The sequence below is a fragment of the Moschus berezovskii genome, chromosome 15, assembly GCF_049115385.1.
Source record: "Moschus berezovskii isolate FMDL1 chromosome 15, NW_MosBer_1.0, whole genome shotgun sequence".
Classification (NCBI taxonomy): domain Eukaryota; kingdom Metazoa; phylum Chordata; class Mammalia; order Artiodactyla; family Moschidae; genus Moschus; species Moschus berezovskii.
The window spans coordinates 21,532,316-21,555,175 of record NC_142474.1 but is presented as its reverse complement, the minus strand read 5'-3'; the positions used below and the strand labels follow the sequence as shown (position 1 = coordinate 21,555,175).

At 47.2% G+C, this 22,860-nt stretch overlaps 1 protein-coding gene across 1 annotated transcript; it reads left to right on the top strand.

Annotated features, from left to right (window-relative positions):
- The first annotated feature begins 2,607 nt into the window (after positions 1-2,607).
- Positions 2,608-21,298, top strand: LOC148775374 (short palate, lung and nasal epithelium carcinoma-associated protein 2A-like). The gene is made up of 8 exons (XM_088843640.1): positions 2,608-2,690; positions 2,962-3,077; positions 11,933-12,047; positions 14,914-15,021; positions 16,035-16,187; positions 18,571-18,652; positions 19,668-19,731; positions 21,279-21,298. Exons 1-8 carry the CDS (start codon positions 2,608-2,610, stop codon positions 21,296-21,298), a joined length of 741 nt encoding a protein of 246 aa, XP_088699766.1.
- The last annotated feature ends 1,562 nt before the right edge of the window (positions 21,299-22,860 follow it).

Genomic DNA, 22,860 nt, shown 5'->3' with positions numbered 1-22,860 from the left:
CAGCTGTCATGATTATGGTTTACACTTTTTTAAAACTTTTTTCAATTTTTTGTGAGAAATAATTGACATTCATCACTGTATATGTTAAAGGCAAGTTTGATTTCTGTGTATTAAGAAATGATTTTCACAATAGGTTAAGCTAATATTCATCTTTTCATATAGATGCAATAAAAAATAATGAAAAAGAATAGCACTTTTCCCTTGTGATTAGACTCTTTAAAATTTGCTCTCTTTACCACATTCCTGTATATCATACATCATAACAGATGTATGATATGCAAAAGATGTGTGATGTTACCGACATATATCATAAAGTGTTCACAATAGTCATCAAGTTATACAATATATCCACAGCACTCATTTATTTAGAACCTAAAATATGGGAAGAATAGCAATAAATGCCTACGTTAAGAAGCAAGAAAAACGCAAATGAACAACCTACAACTATACCTTAAAGGACTAAAAGAAGAATAAACTAAGCCCAAAGTTATCATTGAAAGAATACAATAAAAATTACAGCAGGAGTAAATGAAATAAAGAAGACATAAAGAATATAAAATATTAACCAAAATATTAAGGAAACTAGTATTGGTCCTTTGAAAAATAATTGGAAAATCATTGGCTAGATCCCATGACTCACAAGGGGGCTTTAGGTCTTCACATGTTTCCTGGATCTGCTTTGTCCTCAAAGATAGAATTTAGACACAATTATGCCAAAGTCCACTAGAAAAAGAAGCTATACAAAGGGGAAGAGTCAATGTATCGCTTTAGTGCCTTGATCCAAGTGTGCCTGAAGCCCTCCTTGCCAGAAATGTTCCAGTTCAAATACAATTCTGGCTTCTGATTTTTTATTTTTGTTGAAGCCAGTATGAGTCGGGTCCTGCTATTCAAATCCACAGGAAGTCCTGACAACATATTTGTAGACTCATGTCTTCCTCCTCCATTCTGACATCTACTCGAGGGTCACACAACCACATTGGAAACATAACAGACATCAAAGGTGCAGGAGAGCTTAGAGGTCATCATTATCACCTCTTTGCTTAAAAGTCTAGGGAGACTGTGGCCCAGAAAAGGAGAAGGACTCATCTAAGACCACACATGACTTGAACCTCACTTATTTTCCTTGTTCTCTTCACGTATATTCAGTTCAGTTCAGTCGCTCAGTCGTGTCCGACTCTCCGCGACCCCATGAATCACAGCACGCCAGGCCTCCCTGTCCATCACCAACTCCCGGAGTACACTCAAACTCATGTCCACAGAGTCGGTGATGCCATCCAGCCATCTCATTCTCTGTCATCCCCTTCTCCTCCCGCCCCCAACCTTTCCCAGCATCAGAGTCTTTTCCAGTGAGTCAACTCGTCTCATGAGGTGGCCAAAGTATTGGAGTTTCAGCTTTAGCATCAGTCCCTCCAATGAACATCCAGGATTGATCTCATTTAGAATGGACTGGTTGGATCTCCTTGCAGTATAAGGGACTCTCAAGAGTCTTCTCCAACACCACAGTTCAAAAGCATCGATTCTTCGGCGATCAGCTTTCTTCACAGTCCAACTCACGTATATTAGGTTTCTTGAAATTATCTACTTGGGTAATAGCCTTTTACCATAAAGATTAAGCAATACTACCTGGGCTTCCCTGGTGGCTCAGAGGTTAAGGCGTCTGCCCCCAATGCGGGAGACCAGGGTTCGATCCCTGGGTCGGGAAGATCCCCTGGCGCAGGAAACGATAACCCATTCCAGTATTTTTGCCTGGAGAATCCCATGGACGGAGAAGCCTGGTTAGGCTACAGTCCAAGGGGTCGCAAAGAGTCGGACAGGACTGAGCAACAGAACAGAACGGAAAGGTGTTTGAAACTTTAGATGCCTGAGTCTTTCCTAGATACTTAGGGTCAGGGGTGCCTGGATAGCGGGCCCCATAGAGTCTGGCCAGAAATGGAAATAACTGAAGAGATGGCCCGAAGGTACTTTCAACTTTGATATCTAAGAGCTGTGACTGCCCCCGGCGCTGCCTTCCTCTGGAACCCCAGCTCCGCCTACACAGGACGCTCAAAGCTCTCTGTGCCTCTCGTGCTCCATCCTGTTTCATCTCAACAGGAATCAGGCAGAGTGTGTCACTGCCCTCCTTTCTTGGCTGAGGGGTGTGATGCTCAAAAGGGACGGATGAACTGCTCAAGGTCAAAAGATGGAAAGAAGCAGATCTGGAGAGTGCTCCCAGCTCTGCATCTTCTCCCATCGAGATCGGCTGTTCCAGCTCACAGCCTCTGGAAACAACCATGAGCCACAGTCATTGACCCCAGTCCAGCACCCAGGAGGGGCAAGCAAATGGCTGGCCCTGGGCTTGGCACTGAGGGTCCACCTTCACCACTGGTGCTCATCAAAACCCACTAAGGAGGCAGGGAGAAACTCCTTTTTCCAATTGAGGATCCTGAGGCTCGGGGAAGGGAGGCGACTCGCCCAGGTCTCACAAGGACAGGGCCCAGCATTTTGGTGCGAAGGGAAGGACCTCTCACTCGGATCACATCAAGGCTAACTGGTGTGGCAGGAGAGTCCTAGGCTTGAACACCCTGTTTATTTCTTGACCTCTGCTGTTTGAGTTGGTTGTTACGCTTGATGCACTGGGCCCCTGTCAACCCGGAACACCCGGTCCAGGATGCACAGATGGATGCCTGCTTGGAATTGGCTGGGAGCACCGGGTGAGAGCTCCAGGTCATCCAGGGTCCATCTCCTCTGGTCTCCCTCCTACATCAGTAGGAACCTGATGAACAAGGTCAAGACAAAATAGGAGAAGAGCTAGAGGCTTGAGGAGCTAGCTTTCCTCACCCTGACTGTGGTTCCGACTTCAGAGCATAGATCAGGGAGAAGGTAGTAGCCCAAGTGCCCAAGTCTGGGGCTGGGACATGGAGGACCCTTTCCGGCAGAGCCTTGGACCATCAGCAGACCACCCTCCCCACTGTCTGTGCCCAGTTCTGCAGTCCTCAGGGGTCCTCCTTCCCTTGGTGTTGGGACAGAGGTGTGGGCTGTGGGAAATCTGGTGAAGAGCATTTTTGGCCTCAGGATCACAGCCCAGTGGTTGGAGACTGGTGAGTGAACTCAGATGCAGTGGAGGCCCCAGGCTTTAGCTTCCCCACTGTAAAATGGCTAAAACTGCTTGGTACCTGGATCCCCACGACAAAAAAGGAACAGAGGAAGTGCTGCTCAGACCTCAGCTCTAGGTTCGCGCAGACCGGGTTCGAATCACCTCATTTCCTGTTGCTGGCTATGTGGACTGAACATGGGACTCCTCTCCCTGAGACTAAGGTCCCTTCTCTGTGAAATGAGAGTACATATGGGACTCTCCAGGCTTCCCAGGTGGCATTAGTGGTAAAGAACCTGCCTGCCAGCAGGCAGACATAAGAGATGTGGGTTTGATCCCTGGGTTCAGAAGATCCTTTGGAGGAGGGCATGGCAACCCACTCCACTATTCTCCTCTGGAGAATCCCATGGACAGAGGACCCTGGCCGGCTACAGTCCTTAGGGTCACACAGAGTCGGACATAACTGAAGCCGCTTAGCACTCACACACTTGGTATTCTTCTCCATAGTGTGCTGTGGAAATGCATTTGGATAATGTGAGCAGGCCCCTGATACACGGCTACAGCAGTGATGGTGATATTATAATTATTCCTTGTGTCTGATCACTTCGCTCCCCTCTACTTCAAGTCTCCCATGGGTACATGACCCCACCACACAGGGTTATGGAGAGAATGAAGTGAGGAGGTTAAACATCCCATATGCTTTATGCTTAATCAATGGCAACTACATTTCCTATTTTGTGTGCTATAAAGACAGCATGAACTAGATGGCTCAGACTTCCGCTAGACCTCTGTCTACAAATTCTGGCTCCCATGGTGACTGGTCTATAGACTTTGAGAGGTGCGGCTCTTTACTAAGCCTCAGTTTCCCTTCCAGGCCACGTTAGGGACTCTAAGAATATGGTGTCAAATACACTTCATTGATTGTAGGGACTGAATGGGCCTTTCTGCAGAGAAGCCCAGGCAGTCCTGGGCTTGGAGGGCAAGACTGATTAGCGATGCCTGCCATGTTCAGGAAGGGAAAGTAGAACAACTGCATGTTCACCAGGGCAGGACCAGGTCATCTCTAACGGTCCCTCCACCTGTGAGGGCACATAGACACCACATGATCATGAAGGTGGAGACTGTGACACCTTCCCGGTGCTGTGGTAAGGAGGAGGGACCCTGATCTGGGTTCCAGTCTGGGCTCAGTTTATAACCTGCTTTGTGACTCTGAGTAAGAGGTTCATTATCTCCTGGGTCTCGGTTTCCTCTAACTGCAAAATGAGCAGTGGTTCCCTGCTAGACAGCTGACCCCTTGGGGCTTTGAGAGGTGGTCAGGAATAAATGGGCGCTACTGGCTATATTCCCACCAGCTGGAGCCACATGCACAGGGGAGAAACCTCAGGCAGCCAAGCCCACACCCTTAGCCACTATACATACCTCTGGTCACCTGAACAGGGAGGGACCAGAGAGAATGCAGCAAAACTTCCCAGTGTTTCGGGAGAGGCAGATGTGCCTGGAAAGTACTTGAAAATAGAGCAGCATGGCTCTCCTTCAGGGAGGTCACCTGTGGGCAGGGTCCCTGATCTGTGTGTTATAATAGGAAAAATAACATGTTGCAGAACATGTGTTCATCGGCTAAGATCACAGGCATTGTTATGACACAGGGGACACATCGGGGAACAAAAGAGAAAAGATCACTCCCCTGTGGGGCTCCCATCCAGTGGAACAGCAGGGAGAGCACATTTCTAGGGACTGTGTGTCCAGGTTCATACATGCTAATGTATGTATGCTTCAGACCAGTTCAGTGATGTGTTGTGATCCATTGTGCCCCGTTTATAGGTGAGTTAGCTGAGTCTATGAGAGGGAAAGCTCACAAGGCAGAGCTAGGATTTGAACCCAGACCCATCATACTTTCAAGACCTGCACACACTACCCCTTGTCATCCGCTCTATTTTCCTGGGCACCTGAAAGCTGTCTTTGGTCACCACTCAGTACTCTTTATTGCAGTAATAGTAATGACCATGATCTCTATTATTCATGAAGCACCTTATCTAGCCAAGGATAGGCTGGGATCTCTACTGACATTTCCTCAGATACCTGAGAAGCTCTTCTAAGGTAATTAGAACGTCCCATGACATTCTTATTCTGGATTCATGTTAAAAAAGAAACTAATAAACAAAGCTCAGAGACATGAAGGGCACTTGCCTTCTGTCACTCAACCAACAAGGGAAAAGTCTGGGATGCACACCCAAGGCTAACTGTAAGAGCAAGCGTATTATGCTGTTATAAACAAAATGTATGAATGTCTAAATGTGCACACTTTATGAATCAGCAATGGAGGACACTGCTTCTGTAGGCTGTAATAAATAACCGTTGAGCATCTGTGTGTCAGGTCCTGGGGTGACGCCCTCTGGTTCTGGTCCTCATGGCCTCAAAGAGTAGGCTGTTATCCTGTGCCCAGGGAGCTGGTGGGATTCCTGCAAGGCAAGAGCTCCAGGGCGCCATCTGGTAGGAGTGTGGCAGGTAGCCCCAGATGTTCCTGATCACTCTGAGAGCCCCAAGGTGTCAGCTGTCTAGCAGAGAACCACTGCTTATTCTGTAATTAGAGGAAACGAACTCCGGGAGAAAATTAATGTCCTGCCCAGGCTCACAAAGCAGGTGGTTAACAGAGCCAAGACTGGAATCCAGATCTGGGTCTCCTTTTCCTTCCTCCAGCTCCAGGCAAGTCTCAGGGTCCCATCCTCCTTGGACATGTGCTGTCGATGTACCCAGCACTGGCTGCAGGGACCTTAGAGATGACTTAATCCTGCACTGGGAAACATGCAGTGTTTCCACTCTCTCCTCCTGAACTTGTGGCAGACATCACTGATCAATCCTGCCCTCCAAGCCCAGGGGCTTCCTGGGAGGGCATCTTGGCTGAAAGCTCCACCCAGGCCCCACAATCAGTGAGAATCCTACTGAGACTCCCTCACTGGACTCGAGGGGAAACTGGGGCAGAATGAGGAAATATGTGTGCCAAGGGCTATATATCAGCGCCCAAGCGTGGCAGAATTTGGGAACATAGGGACCCTGTAGATCTGAGCCCATTCAAGCTCATTTAGTCTTCACTGAATGCAAAAATAATAAATGCAGTTGCAACTGATTAAGGATATTAGCTGCTTAATCTACCCACTACAGCCTTTCAATAACCCTGTGCAGCGGGGTCATAAATAGATGAAAAGCCTGAAGTGGAAGGGAGTGAGGTGACCAGACACCAGACACGACTGTAATCATCACATCACTGTAGCAACTGTCTATCAGGGGCCTGCATACATTATCCCACCACTTCCTACAGCACCCCTGGGAGGAGAGGCCCATAGTTAGTCCCATTTCACACTTAGGGGACCTGAGGATCAGGGAGATGAAGCTCCTTGTCTAGGCCACACAGCCAGCAACAGGCAAAAGGAAGATTCAAACCCAGTCCACCCAAACCCAGAGTTGGGGTATTGTAATTTCCATTTTGCCACTAGACACGGAGTTGTCTCACATTTTGCAAAGAGGCAACTGAAGCCTGGGGCCAACACCAGGTCTGGACTCACTACATCACACCAGCCCCTTAGGCTGTGTTCCTGAGGCAGAAAAACTCTCTTTGCAAGATTCCAGCACAACCCTCAGCTCTGTGCCCACAACCAGGGGAGTAAGGGCCTGGACGTTTGCAGAACTGGGCATATACAGCCTGGGAGGTGAGTCTGCTGACCAGTCCAAGGCTCAGATGGGTGGGGTCCTCCGTGTCCTAGCCCCAGGCTTGGGCACCTGCCCTGTGCTCTGATGACGGGACCACAGTCAGCATGAGGAACACTAGCTCCCCAAGCCTCTGGTCCTACCCCTACTTTGACCTGGCCGCGTTCACGTCAAAGTGTCACAGGTTCCTGCTGAGGTGCAGGTAGGTGATCGGAGGAGACTGACCCTGAGTGGCCTGGAGCTCTCTACCGGTGCTCCCAGCCTGATGCCAAGTGAGCACCCATCTGGGCTTCCTGGACTGAGTGTTCCGGGTTGATACGCGCCCAATGCACCAGGCATTACAACCAACTCAAACAGCGGAAGTCAGGAATAAACAGGTATTCAAGCGCAAGGACTTTCCTGCCCCACCAGTTGGCCTCAAGGTGAGAGAAAGGTCCTTCCCTGAGATCGCAAATGCTGGTTCCTGTCCTTGTGAGACGTCGGCCAGTCACCTTCCCTCCCTGAACCTCGGTTTCCTCAACTAGAAAATGGAGCTTTCCAAACCTATTTAGCCAGTTGTCTTGAGCACCAATGGTGAAAGTAGTCCTGCAGTGACAAGGAACTGGCCAGGTACTGTCCTGGACTTACTGCAGCCAAAGAGTGAGACTCGCTGCTGCTCCCAGAGGCTGAGAGTTGGTACAGCTGATCTCAGTGGGAGAGGATGCAGAATTGGGTGCCCTCTCGAGATCTGCCCCTTCCCATCTATTCCACCCTGAGCAAGGCATCCTTCCCTTCTGAGCCTCACTTTCCTCAGTCAAGATATAACGACAGTAACAGCCCTGCCTGGTTGCTCCTGAAATGAAAAAGCAAGGTGAAGCAAGATAAGCACCTAGTGGTGAGCAGTCATGTCGAGGCAGAGGTGGGGTCCGGAGGATGGTGTTGGGATCAGAGCTCTTAGAACTCAAGGGCAAAAGTACCTTTGAGCCACCCTAGTCCAGTTACCTCCACGTCTGGTCATCCACCCTGCAGCCCCTGACTCTACGTATATAGAGAGGAGCTCAGGTATCCGTAGCTTAAGCAAACTTATTTGATAATTTTATTTAATCTTTTCTTTTAAAACTATATAGCCCAGGTGGAAAACCTCAACAGAACTAAAGCACGTGAAATGGAAGAGGAAAATTAGCTAGGTTCAATTCGCATCTAGCTTTGGCTGAGTCCTTCTCCTTCTCTGGACCATAGGTACCCCAATCTTCCCAGCAAGGAGGTTAAGTTGAACTCTAAGCTCTCCTGTGGCTTTGACGTCTGTTATGTTTCCAATGTGGTAAGTTGACTCTGGAGTTGTCACCTAAGGGGAGGAGTTGATGTGAATCTATAATAGTGTTAAGTCAGGACTTACTGTGAGTTTGAATAGCAGGACCAAACTCACACTGGCTTCAAGAGCAGCGTTGTGTAAAGAGGGAATGGTCTGTGCAGAGGCACAGTGATGCTGCACTGTGATGCTGGTATTTTTCTGGTAAAGAAGGAAGACAGTAGGGCCGTGAGAGAGAGGTGATGAGCTCAGGGTGGCAGTGAGTAGGTGACACAGGGCCGTGATGGGGACTCTGGTTTAAGGGGAGAGCTTACCTCCTGCAGCTGCACTGAGAGTAGGGGGCTGGGGGCAAGTGTGCAGAGGGATGCTGCACAGATGGGGTCTGTACAGAGGCAGCCTGTATTCACTCTCAGGAGGAGCCCTACTGACTCAGTGGGGTGGGCAGATAGGGAGGGTGGGTCCTGAGCAACCCATCATTGCAAACATTTGTCCTGAGACTGTTTCCACTGGGAGGGATGTTATGGAGAGCACTCGGACACAAGAGAAGGTTTGGGAAGAAAGACCTCACTGGTCACTGACCCTGATGCCATGGGCCGCAAGTCTAGCCCCATCTCTGTCTCTCTCTTACAGGCTGGCTGCTTTCCCTCTCTGAGCCTGAGTTTGCAAATGCTGATAAAATTAAGCTGGATGATCACTATGGATCCTTCTACCAGAATATTCTCCAATTCATCCATTCTCAGTTTTTACCCCAGCCCCCACCCCCAGCATGGCCACCATCTTGGTATCTGGAGGTTCCATGAGAACCTGCTCTTAGTCTTGGAACGAAGTCCTCTATCGCCATCCAACTCAAGCATCCTGGCTGACCTTTGCTTTGGAAGTCTCTCTGTTCACTCTGGACAGGGCTTATTTTCATTGGAGTCTCCTTGGATGGCTCTGGACCCAGAGCTTGTTTCCAGGGGCAGCATCCCTCCCCATTGCCATCAATATAAAAGGGCCATCACCACCCAGCAGAATTCCAGGAGACTGTGCAGAGGAGCAAGGACTTTGTAAGTATTTTTCTTCAAACTTGTGAATGGTGGGCTTCCCCCTTAATGTCACTCCATGTGGAGGCCTACAGAAGGCTTTGGGAACAAGAAGCATAGGGATTAAATTAGACACTCAGTTGTATTTGACTCTTTGCGATCCCATGGACTGTAACCCATCAGGTTCCTCTGTCCACGGAGTTCTCCAGGCAAGAATAACTGAAGTGGTTTGCCATTGCCTTCTCCAGGGGATCTTCCTGATCCACAGATCGAATCTGGGTCTCATGCATTGCAAACTTTACTGTGAGGTACCAGGGAAGCCTTTCAGAAGGCTCTAAGGACAAGAGGCAGAGGGGTGGGGCCACTTGAATTAGCTAATATTTTGAATGGAGCAAACTAAGAAATAGATTCAATTAGGAGAAATGTCAGATCGATGATGAATGCAGCATCATGATGTGGTGCCCACTTATTTGTTCATGCTATTGTTTGGCAGACTTTATTTTGTTGTACTTACTAGCAGCAGTTTTTTACTATGAGTTGGGAATTCCAACTCACTGTGAAATAAGTCACAATTCCTCCTCTAAGGAATTCACAGCCTGGTGGGGAAGGCAGCCAAGTTGTCACTGATTGGGACCCAGGACTCATAGCAGTGAATTAAGGCAGCAAAATGGTGGAGTGAGTCGACCTAACCTAGTCTCTGGGGAGAGTTCAAGAGGACACGATGTCCTACTGAAGCTGGAAAGTCAGTAAGAAGTGATTCAGCTAAACATGAAAAGAAGAGGGATATGTTCCAGGCAAAGAAGCCAGCATGTGCAAAGGACCTCTAGTAAAGAGAATTGACCTGGAGCCAACCATGACTTTTCAAATAGTAACTCCATCATTCACTGGTTGTTGATTTCTGGGCAAGTTGCTCCAACTTTTGGACCTGGGTTGCCCGTCTGTAAGAGCAGAGGTAACTGCATCTATCTTCAAGGACTGCTGAGTGTCAGAGTCCTAGGTGCTCATCCACGATGCCATTTCCCTGTGGGTAATTCTCACTCCTGTTCCTCCCATGACTGTCCAGGTGTCAGGACAAGATGTTTCAGCTTTGGAAACTTGTTCTCTTGTGCGGCCTGCTGGCTGGGACCTCAGCATCTCTTCTTGACAATCTTGGCAAGGATGTTCTGAGGAAGCTGAAATCTGGTCTTGAGGAAGGACTTGTCAACCTTGACAGTACACTTGACAGTAAGTCAACAACAGGGATGATCAGAGGGCCTGGGAGCTTGCTTCCCACATACTATGCCTGTATTACCAAAAGCTGCCAGCAGGGGCTGCTCATTATGGGTGGTTTACTGAGAGAGGTGACCAACTGGTTCCTGGTTCATTTGTTTATTATTTTTCTAGAAACAGGAAATACTTAGCTGAATATCACTTTACATCTTATATCACGGTAAACTTTGCTAATATAGTCACAGGATAAAATCCTCAAAGTGACATTTCAAAAGGTCAAAAAGGCTTGCGTATTTTAATTTACAGCACATATGGACAAATAATCCCTTATGTTAATAGTTTCTCCAATCATTTGTGAGAGTATCTATTTTCTACTCTCTTGACTGCACTGGTCTGGACAACTGAAATTTTTCCCAGTCTCACAGATGACAGGTTATAATTCATCACAGCATTTCTATAATTATGAAAGCATTCACTCATTTTTTTCATATTTATTAGCCATTTATGTATTGTCAGTGAAATATTTATATTTGTAGCATATTCTTCTGTTGGGTCATCCAATTTACCTAGTAATTTGTATTAACCAACTGGTAAAGAATTTCTACCTATCCTAGGTAGCTTTAAAATTACCTATCTTTCTAGTGAAGCATATTTCCTTGTCTTTCTAATTTCTTGAAAGACCTTGGTCTTCTTTTCACTTTTTGGAAACTTTACTGGGACATTGTTAAACATTGTTGGTGGGAGAAGCTAACTTCTATAAAGGACTGCCCTTTAAACCTTGCCACGGCTTAGACAACCTTATAGATACAGGACGGACCCACTTTCCAATTTCATTGCTGATAAAACAGCAATGCTTCTGAATACAGAAGCAGAGGTGTCTGCATCAAAGTCACCTAGTAAGTTATAAGACCAGATGTAGTTTCCATCTCTGCATCATTATCACTAGGCACTGTCCACTGCAGAGCCACGTTGCAGTCCTTTGATTTCACACGTTTTCTTGCAGCCTTTTTTTATTCTTTGAGCTAGTTGTTGCCTTGTTGTTTCCCATTTGAATTATTTTCTACACATATTTTCTTAATACTTTTCAAATGTGCCATTCCACATCTGCCATGTCACTTCCTCTATCAAATCCCTCTTTCCTCTGTCCATTAGGAGTCTCTGTTCTTCTCTTCTTTAGTCAACCCTTTTCTAGGCCTTATGCAAAGCTGTCATTCCTAGACTCCTAGTTGACAATCCGTATATTTTCTTTGATTCTAGATTTTCCATTTCTTATTTTATTCTACATTTGTTTTGTTTGTATGAGCAGCTCATGAGTGCTTCACTGCTAGAAGCTGATGTGAAATCAATACCTATTGCCTGCTCAGTGGGTTGATTGCTTTGTTGATGAATAATGAGTATGTATTAGCATGAAGGTGGCATGAAAAGAGCAAGGCCTCTTGGCTGTGTGACTTTGATCAATTTCTAAAACTTCTGATCTTTTATTTCCTTATCTGAAAGTGCAGATATTAGTAATACCTACTTTATGCAGTTGTTACAAAGATTAAATGAAATAAAAATAGACAAATATTCTCATTTAGTACCTGGTGCATAGGAGCTGCTTCATGAGTTGTGTGCCACACTAAGTGGAGATTGTTTTTGCAGCTATCTTGGAGCAACTGAAGACCGCTGAGGAGGACACGGAGCAGACTGAGGAAGCAAAGGACTTGTTGGGACAACTCATTTCTGGAATTTTTGGAGCAGTGAACAGGCTTACGGGGTGAGTTGATGCTTCATGTGGAGATCTTTGTTCCTAGAAAAGAGAATACATCTCTTTGGGGACATAGTTTAATATCAAAGACAAAAAGTGAAAGTGGAAGTCCCTCAGTTCAGTTTAGTCGCTCAGTTGTATCCAACTCTTTGCAACCCCGTGGACTGCAGCAAGCCAGGGCTTTCCTGTCCGTCACCAACTCCAGGAACTTGCTCAAACTCATGTCCATCGAGTCAGTGATGTCATCCAACCATCTCATCCTCTGTCATCACCTTTTCCTCCTGCTTTCAACCTACCAGCCTTAGGGTCTTTTCCACGGAGTCAGTTCTTTGCCTCAGGTGGCCAAAGTATTGGAGTTTCAGCTTCAGCATCAATTCTTCCAATGAATATTCAGGACTGATTTCCTTTTGGATGGACTGGTTTAATCTTGCAGTCCAAGGAACTCTTAAGAGTCTTCTCCAACAGCACAGTACAAAACTATCAATTCTTCAGTGCTCAGCTTTCTTTATAGTTGAACTCTCACACCCATACATGACTACTGGAAAAGCCACAGCTTTGACTAGATGGACCTTTGTCAGCAAAGTAATGTCTCTTCTTTTTAATATGCTGTCTAGGTTGGTCATAGCTTTTCTTCCAAGGTGCAAGGGTCTTTTAATTTCATGGCTGCAGTCACCATCTGCAGCAATTTTGGAGACCAAAACAATGAAGTCTGTCACTGTTTCCATGGTTTCCCCTTCTATTTACCATGATGTGATGGGACCAGTTACCATGAACTTCGTTTTTTGAATGTTGAGTTTTAAGCCAGCTTTTTCACTCTCCTCTTTCTCTTTCATCAAGAAGTTCTTTAGTTGTTCTTTGCTTCCTGCCATAAGGGCGCTCTCATCTGCATATCTGAAGTTATTGGTATTTCTCCCGGCAATCTTGAGTCCAGCTTGTGCTTCATCCAGCCCAGCATTTCACATGATGTACTCTGTATATGAGTTAAATACTCAGGGTGACGACATACAGTCTTGATGTACTCCCTTCCCAATTTGGAACCAGTCTGTTGTTCCATGTCCGGTTCTGTTTCTTCTTGACCTGCATACAGATTTCTCAGGTGGCAGGTCAGGTGGTCTGGTATTCCCATCTCTTGAAGAATTTTCCACAGTTTGTTGTGATCTACACAGTCAAATTTGCTCAGTCAGGTCCAACTCTTTGTAACCCCATTGACTATGCAGATCATGGAACTCTCCAGGCCAGAATACTGGAGTGTGTTGCCATTCCGTTCTCCAGGGGATCTTCCTAACACAGGGATCGAACACAGATCTCCCTCATTGCAGGTGGACTCTTTACGAGCTCAGCCACCAGGGAAGCCCATAGTCGGTTGAGTCACTCACGTAGACAAAGGGTTGCTCTTAGAGTGCTGTGCTGTTCTGTGTTTAGTCGCTCGTCCTGTCGACTTTTTGCAACCCCTTGGCCTGTAGCCTGCCAGCTTCCTCTGTCTATGGGAATTCTCCAGGCAAGAGTGCTGGAGGGGGTTGCCATGCCCTCCTCCAGGGGATCTTCCCAACCCGGAGATTGAACCCAGGTCTCCCACATTGCAGGCGGATTCTTTACCAAGTGAGCCACCAGGGAAGATGAATAAACCTTGTGTGTTCTTGCAGAGTAGAAGTGGTCTGAGGCCAACTCCATGAGAGCTTGGGAAAATCAGAGGGCTGCGGGGACTGTCCAGGTATCTCATGGGTTTAGGCTTTCTCTGCTGTGATATAGGGGTCTGGATGAAGGGTCTCTTCACCTCCACCTCTACCTGTTTGCTGGTGCCTAAATTCCCTTTCCCAAAGAGTAAGACTTTTCTTCTCTGACTATAACCGAGTATAAAAGTCTGAATGGTCTCAGGAGAGAGGAAACTAGAATTCACACCACGTAGGTGGCCCACACGTGAAGTCTGGGAATCAAGCAATTCCAGGTTCTAATTCTAGCTCTGCATGAAATGGAATGAAATAATGCTATTTGTAGCAATACCCGAATGGATGTAGAGATAATCATACTAAATGAAGCAAGTCAGAGAGAGAAAGACACATATCACAGATAGCACTAATATGTAGAATCTAAAATATGATACTAAAGAACTTACACAAAAAGACTTATGGCCATAACAAACAACTCACCGTTACCAAAAGGCAAACAGTGTGGAGGCTAAATTAGGAGTTTGACATAAATATATACACTGTACTATATACACAATAGACAACCATCAGGGACCTACTGTATAGCACAGGGAACCATCCTCAATATTTTGTAGTAACTTATAAGGGAAAAGAATCTGAAATAAAAATACATCTATATCTATACCTATCTATATCTGAATCACTTTGCTGTACACCTGAACCTAATGAAAAGTGAAAGTGTTAGTCGCTCAGTTATGTCTGACTTTGATCCCACAGACTGAGCCCACCAGGCTCCTCTGTCCATGAAATCTCTAGGCAAGAATACTGGAGTGGGTTGCCGTTTCCCTCTCCAGGGATCTTCCCAAACCACGGATCAAACCCAGGTCTCCTGCACTGCAGGCAGATTCTTTACCCTCTGAGCCACCATGGAAGCCCCACACCTGAACCTAGCATAACATTGTAAAGCTACTATGTATCAATTTCATGAAAAAGAAGAAATTCTGACTCTGGCACATATTCACCCTTGGAGTCTTGAGGGAAATCACAGCTGTCTGATCCTCAGTCTGCCATGCCATCCAAGGGCGAGAATCCAATCCCTGAGCAGGACTCTCATGAGACCAAAGGCAAGGTCTATGAGGCTCAAACGCTCAGCACAACGCTGGCATAGACAAGAGCCCAGCAATGGCTGTCAAGAGGAATGACAAGGGTGAATTGTGGTTTTTGCACAGGGTGAAAATCAGTAACCTGCACGTCCTGGATATCACATTCGAAGAGACTTCTGATGGCCAAGGTGCTACCGTGAAAATCCCCATCACTGCTGAAGTCAGCGTGACACTGTGAGTATGTCTTGGAATTTGACGTTTGGGAGATGCACTGCAGTATGGCCTATAGAGCTCCAATTTGAAAGCAGGCAATTTCCACCCTTAGGCTCCCAATCCATGAAATAAGGAGGTCTTTGCAAGTCTAGAATCCTAACCTTTAATGTTCTAGCGAACTTTTCCTATAACCAAATCTCTTTTTTAGAAAAATCCCCCCATGAAATACATTTCCAAAATCTTAACACTTTTCTAATTATAAAACTTGAGAATTGAGAAGACATGAAACTTGTAACTCTTTGGCAAAGTTTACCCCAGCATCATTTTTTCTCTCAAGATTCTCTTTAAATGGCAGTGATCGGTATGGGCCATATAGCAGTGTACAGTATGTAATGAAGAGCATGTGAAAATTATATGGAAAATATAACTTCTAGGTCTTTTAATTACTTTGAAGATACAGAGAGATAGGAAGCAGAGACATGTGGGAGTCTTTATAAATTAAAGTGCATATGGCTTCACCATTCAGTAGTGATGCGATCCTGAGATAGTGACTTAACTTCTCTATTCCACATGTTTCCTCATTCTGAAAACAGAGATGATGATAGTACTTTCAGAAATGGTATTGCTGCAGAGATTAAGTAGATTAATCCAGGTAAAATACCTTTTTGGAAATACCTAATGTTGCCATTTCCTTCTCTAAGAATTCTCTTAGGAAATGTTAACTCATTTTTCTTTTAATCATTGGTATGATACTCTATATAAATTTTCCATGAGCCAAACCCTTGTGGCCAGGAGAAAAAAATCCTAATGTAAAAATGTAAATTCCATAAACAAAACAGATAGTATTTGCATTGTGCATTTGTTGTTCATCAGCTAAGTCCTATTGAACTCTTTGTGACCCCATGGACCGTAGCACACCAGGCCTGTACTTGTCCTTAGCCATCCCATATAATGTATGCACAAGAGAAGGACTAAAGTGGGCAATGTGAAGAGACTTCTCCACCTCTGTTCACTGTGAACCTTTCTCCCTGCAGGCCTGTGTTTGGTGAGATTGTCGACTTGGCCCTCAACTTGGTCCTCCAGTACAGTGTCAGCGTTGAAACTGATGAAGACACTGAAGTCTCCAAGGTGGTCGTGGAAGAATGCAGGAGTGATCAAGAGAGCATCAGACTCACCGTGCTGGGCAGGTCAGGTCCACACGTCTCAGCAGAGTGGGGATGTCAGAGGAGTTGGGACTCATAATTTCAGCCCTATTCCTTACCTGGGAGGAAGCAGAGTATGGAAAAAAGAGGTTAGACTCTGGAATCAGGTTAGGTTTGCCACTAACTTATGGTTTTGTAATCAATTTAGCCTCTAGATGCTTCAGTTTTCACGTCGGTAAACGAAGGATGGTAAGAATACATAACTCATAGGCTACTGTGTTAGCCAAATGAGAAAACCAAGTGTTTACCATACAGCCTGGCACACACTAAGCTCTCGGTGAAAATAATATCCATGCTGACTTTCAGTCTCTTTGTTCTTCCCCTTACTGAGACCGGAGTGCTGACCCCTCCAACTGTAAATTGCCATATTTCACCTGTCAGCTTTGTCTGTTTTAGCTTCATGCTTTTTGAAGCTCTGTCATTAGATGCATGCACATTTAGCATTCTTATGTCTACTTGAAGAACTGACCCGTCTCATATTACATAATGTCCCTCAATAATAATAATAATTCACTGTGTTCACCTTCCTGCCTCTAGCTAGGAGAGGGCAAGATGAATAGTAAATTCCTTTCACATATGATAATATACATGTTTCAATGCCATTCTCCCTACTATGGACTCTAATTTCAGATTGTCCCCAAACCATCCTCTACCCACTGAAAACTTCCAAAGAATGATATCTTGAAAACTGAGTCCTCTCCATTTAAATCACTGATCTTCAGTAACCCACCAAATCTACATCTTAAACTGTGTGCTTGAAAGAACATGTTTAATCCTGGGAAGAGGGTGGAAGGAGAAAGGCTGATCCTGGTTCTGGCTGAGAGAGAACTAGTCTGGAGTTGAAGGCTGGGGCAAGTTGACCTTAGCAGATAACAAGGCTGAATCATGGACAGAGGTCAGTTCATCCTGCCCAACAGGTATCTGATCACAGGTTTGCCTACAGATCCCCAAAGTAAAAGCTAGGATAGGTCTGCAGCCCACTGGCACTTGGGAAGACTGAGATGTTAATCCAAAAGCCTGAGCCCTACGGACACTGCCTAGTCTATAGTGCCAGGGAAACCATCCTGCCTTCTGGGTCTCAGTGTCCGTGTCTGTAAAATGGCACTCCACTCTGCTGCTCCAGACTCTCAGGGGGCTTTTCTTTCCACTTTGGATGCAATATCAGGCCCTCCCAGGGTCATCTAGGCTCTACCTGATTTGGATCCACACCTTGCCTACTCTGCCCTAGACCCACAAGCTTTTGCTCTGAGCCTCAGACAAACTCCTTCCACTCAAGACCTGTGCACGGGCTGCTCAGGCATCTAGGACACCTTTCCTGCATTCCATTTCCATGTGTGTCTCATCGTTTGGGGTCTAAAACAAGGTTTCTCTTTTTCTCTCTCATAAGATTCTACTCTTGCCCTTCACACTACTTGGCACAAGGTGTCATTAAATATCCAATCGTATGTTTGCTTCATTTATTCCTTCAGCCAAAAATGTGTGGAGAGCTGCTCCATACAGGCAGGCACCATCCTGAGCTCAGGAGAAAGTCCTGGTGACTGCTGGCAAGGTGCTTGTTCTCATGGCGCTTAGTCTCTGGAGGGAACGACAGACAGGGGAGCATTCAGTCCAGCAGTAAAGAACCCACATGGAAGATGTTCGATTGCAGTCATCCCTGGGCAGAAGGGCACACCTACCAGGGCGCTATGACAGAAAGCCCCCCTTAGGCAAGCAGTCACAGGGGCTGCCCTGAGGAGGTGACAGTTACGCTGAGAGCTGAAGGTGGGAAGGAGTCAGCCTTAGGAAAACCTGTTAATACTGGGTTGGCCAAAAAGTCTTTTGGGTTTTCCCATAAGCTCCTGCAGAAAACTCCAAAGGAAACTTTTATCCAACCCAATATTCAGGCCCCACATTAGGAGCTGCTTGTGCCTTGCCCATCTGTGTGTTAGCAGTCAGTCTTGCCTTTGAGCACATAGTTGGTGCTCTCTAAGTATGTTAATGAATGATGGGTGACTAGATGCATGGATGGAGGGAAGAATGGATGGATGGACGGATGGATGGATGGAAGGATGGATGGATGGATGGAAGAATGGATGGATGGATAGAAGAATGGATGGATGGATAGAAGAATGGATGGATGGAAGGATGGATAGACGAATAGAAGAATGGATGGATGGATCAATGACGTCTCAGGATTGTGATGAGACTCTCATGGGCTATTGGGGTGGGCTGTGGGTCAGCCATGGGGTTCTAAGTGATGATCGCCCTGGGTAGAGGTCCAAGTCACCTGGCTTCAAGGTGCTCCACCATCTTCTGCCCTCTTCCCACTGCTCTTGCTTGGCTGCTCTGCCAACTTCACCAACCTTTATCAGTTTCGTCTCTTCTCCAGGCGCATTGGACTGCTCAATGAGATTGTGAACTTTGCAGTCCACCTCGTGAATGAAGTGTTGTCCCTGGTAACGCAGTACGAGGTGAGTCCCGCACTCCTGGGGTGCAGATCCAGGCATGGTGGGGGCAGGTGTGACTTCCCCTGGCTGGACTGTACTCTCTGGCACCTTCCCTTCTAAGGGGGCAACTCCCTTGGGGCAATCAGTTGCTACCTGCCCCCCTTCACTCAGCCTGGCCTGGGGAGGAGATGACCAGGCGCCTGATATGAGTTGAAATCACTCGGCCCCACACTTGAACCATTTACCATACCCATGGCTGCCAGTAGGCCTTTTAGCTAATATTTTTCTTCATTCAACATAATTTTTATTCATTTAAATAAAAAGAAATCTGTACATACCGTACTTCAGATTCATGTGCACCATATAAATAACTGTGTACACCATGTGCCCCAAATTCAAAGATTCTGTATCAGTCAGCTCTGGAAGCGGGCTGGGACTCGGGCTTTATTTAAAAAAAAAAAAAGGTCCTCCATGTCTTCTGTGATTTACTGAACTTGAGTCACGCTCAACGTGTGTTCCTCAGACCAGCAGCACTGACCTCCCATGGACACTCGTTACAAATGGAGACTCAGATCATAGCCTAGAACTGCTGCTCACTAATTTGCATTTTAACAACATCCTCAGGGAACTGTAGGCACAGAAAAGACTGAAAAACACAAAAGCATTTCTCTATGGTTCCCAGGGCCTCATTTAACTCTATAAAGTTTCAGAGTCCAGAGGTCAAGGTTTCAAGGCATAGCGTTCTGAAATGTTACAAGTCTGGATTCTTCAAGGTTCTAGGATTCTAATGTTTTGAGGTTTTAGGATTCTAGTGTCCTCTGGATCTCAGATTTGGGCCTTCTAGGTTTCCACTGTTCTAGAATCCTAAGGGTCAGAAGTTCTGGGGCCCCCAGTACTGAGCATCTCTATGGGGGTGGGCAGGTGCTCACAGCAGAAAATAACCAGTCCTCTTCCTTCTATGTCTCTCCTCTCCTCCTCACCTCCTGACCTCTTTCTTTCCTTCCCTCCCTGCATTTCTGTGTCTCCTTGTGACCCTCAGCTGTGCCCACTAGTCCGCAGTTTCTTTGAAGGCCTGGATGCAGATTATGTTAAGAACCGCATTGGTAAGTCACAGCCTGGGGAAGTGGTGAAGGGGCTCCCTATGCATCCTTACAGGGGAGGGCACGTTGCTCTATGCCTGCCGCACCGGCAGGTCTGGTCAGGGGACCCTGGAGAAGCTGAGAACCCTTCACTGTGAGCAAGTCAGGAAAGTGTGGCCAGAGGGGTCCCTGCAGACTGATGACTTCTGTGGGCCTCTGAGAGCTTCTATCCCTCCTTTGTCACACTGGCAGAACCTGCTGCCCAGAATGATGTGAGAAAGAAGACAGGCCAGATCTGGGTTCAAATCCTGGATGTTTTCTTAGCAACTGCGGGGTGGGGGTCAACTGGCTCCACCTCTCTGAGCCTTGGGTTCCTCCCAAGTGAAAGGAGATTGTAAACGCTGCCAAGCTGACGAGTGGATTTAAAGAAAATGCAGAAACAGCGTACTATCCAGTAGACATTGTTAATCAACACTGTCCCTCACCTTTCACTTCTTATGAGGAGCTATGACTTCACCTACAACCCCTGGAAGCTCTTCTTGACCTGGATCTCTGGCAAGAGTGGGGTTGCTGGGGCTGGGGGGCAATAGAAATGGGGTGGGTAACAGTGTCAGGGTCCTGGAGGCAGTTCTTCTAGAAAATAGCCACAGACCTAGTTCATTGGGCCATCGCTCTGTGCTTCTTATATACTATGTCATTTGATCCTTGCAATGACCCTGTAGGGATGGGTAATGTCATCATACCCCTTTTACAGATGAAGTAACTGAGGCTCAGAGAGATGGAGTGACATGTGAGAGGTCCCATGGCTTTCAAGTCTGACCCGCTGAATGGTTTCAGCCTTTAGTGTCCAATTTCTATTCAGCTTCCAGTGCTGGAACCTGAGAACTGCTACTGATTTGTTATTTCAGATGAACTTTATGAAACCTCAGTGGCAAAGTAAAGAGCACAGATGAGGAAAACCTCTGCATTGCCTGCCTGCTGGTGAGGGCTGCACTCTGGGCCCTGGGCCCTGGGCTGAGGGAGGATAAACACCCTCACACACACACACAGACACACACACACAGGGGCCTGTGGAGAAGCAGAAGCAAAGCTTGGCTTTTCTTCCTTCCCTAGTAGCATACTGAGCCCTGATCTTGGTCACAGACCGAGTCCTGACTCTTAACACACACCCAGATTGCTCTCTGACTGAGCCCAGAACACAGTCAGACATATCTTTCACTCCTGTTGTTGACTGAGCCCTGACACTGGTCATGGATAGAGACCAGACCTGTATCTCAGCCTGATCCCTGATCCTGATCATATTCTGAGCCCTGAACCCTGGCTCCTCTGGGCCCTGCTTAGTCTTTTCACATCAGCCATTGTTGCTAAGGTGAGGGGGTGGGAGGGTGAGGGGATGGGGAGGGGTCAATACCAGGTGCCAGAGAAAGACCCAAACCATAGGTGCCATTCCCTCCCCAAGCCTCAGAGCTCGCAGGGTTTGTGTGGCACCACTCCTGCAACTGTGTCTGGTGAACACAGGAGCCGGTAAGGTCCCTGGGCTGTCCATGTCTCACACCGGGGTCTCCTTCCAGATTGGTTCCCAGGGACGTGACTGAATCTCTGTACCGTCTCCCTCTGGGACAGTCGGTGCTGCCAGCATGCCCAGGAGTGACAACTGAGCCCAGTCAAAGGACACCTCTCTAATATTTGTGCTTACAGTCAGAACATCCTGTTCGTCACCCTCCACCCCCAGCAATAAAAAACCTTTTCTGCACCTCCTGTGTGGCCCGTTGCATTCCTTCCACTAGGATTTCAGGGAAGGCGAGGTATGGGCAATCAGGGCAGCAGAGACCTGGATCCACAGCTGGTAGGAAATCTGGGGATATGCAACCCGTCTCCCGTGTTTTAAAAATAGGTACACTGAGGCCTGGATGGGCAAGAAGGTGACCCAAGGTCACGTGGAGACTACCTTACTTCTCTTCTGCTAACACCACTGCCATGTTGGAGGGCTGCCTTCACCAGCACACCTGACCTCATGACCTCCTCATAGGACCCTTCTGCAGCAGACACCAATCTTGTCCCCATTGGACAGATGAGGAAACTGAGGCTCAGAAGGACAAGTGACATATTGAGGTTACAGGGTAACAACTGGCAGGACTAGGATTTAAACCCGTGGCTGTGGGATCTCCTGCTCAGAGAGGAGACGACCCGTCTCCCAGTACTCAGCCACCTCTCCCCAGCCCCCAGCAGGTCCCGCTGTCCTGGCCTTGATCTCTCCCGCCCAGGACTGATGAGGATTCTCTCGGGGCCCTTCTCAACATGCAAGCCCTCAGTTTCCCCTTTGCCCTGGAGTCTGGAGCACAGAGCCCTTTACTCACAGCCGTGTCTCCTCTGCAGAGGACTCACCCAGGCTATCACCTCAGGGACCCAGGCCTCTCCTGTCCAGGAGGCCATCTGACTTTCCTGCCAAGAGGCCCAGGGAACATTTGCCCATCTTGCCATGAGCCATCTCACTGGTTGTGCAATTCTGTGAAGGAAGAACCACTGTCGTCCTCATGGGAGACTCGGGTTAAGAGAGGCCAGGGTCACACAGAGGCCTGAACCAGCACTGCTTCACTCAAGGGCCTTCTGTCTGAAGGATGCCCCACAAGGTCAAGTCACCGAAGGGCACCCTTGAGCCCCTGGGGCAGCTGGAGGGGCCTTGGACCAGCTCTCCCAAGCGACATCACTTCAGGCTGTGCCGGGGCTCCTGACATAGAGTGAGGTGAGAGGTTGGACAGAGCTGAGCACGACTTGGTCTCTGCTGTTGCCAGCTGTGTGATCTCAGGCAACTCACTTACCCTCTCAGAACCACAGTCCTCAAACCAGCCCAGTGGAGGTAACAGTACAGCCTCCCTCGTTGTGTTGACGTGAGAATTAAATGAGTCAGTGAGTGGAAAGTGCTGTACCAGAGGCTGACACTGGAGAGCACAAGATGAACGTCAGCCTCTGCACACTGGGATCACTGCTGTATGGTGTGAGCAATTCTGTACTAAATCTTCATACACTGAACCTCACTCAATTCTGATTTCTACTGAGTGGTGCAGCGAATGGTTCTGGGCTGAGGTGTGGCAACTTGGTCTCAGAGAGGGGAAGTGACTTCTCCAGGGCCGCACAGGCGGTCAGAGGCAGAGC

Excerpts from the sequence above, each read along its gene's own strand:
- LOC148775374 (XM_088843640.1), top strand. The coding sequence starts at position 2,608 with ATGCACTGGGCCCCTGTCAACCCGGAACACCCGGTCCAGGATGCACAG. Across the intron at positions 15,022-16,034 it reads GCTGAAGTCAGCGTGACACT|GCCTGTGTTTGGTGAGATTG; the intron begins GTGAGTATGTCT and ends TTCTCCCTGCAG. Across the intron at positions 18,653-19,667 it reads CCCTGGTAACGCAGTACGAG|CTGTGCCCACTAGTCCGCAG; the intron begins GTGAGTCCCGCA and ends TGTGACCCTCAG.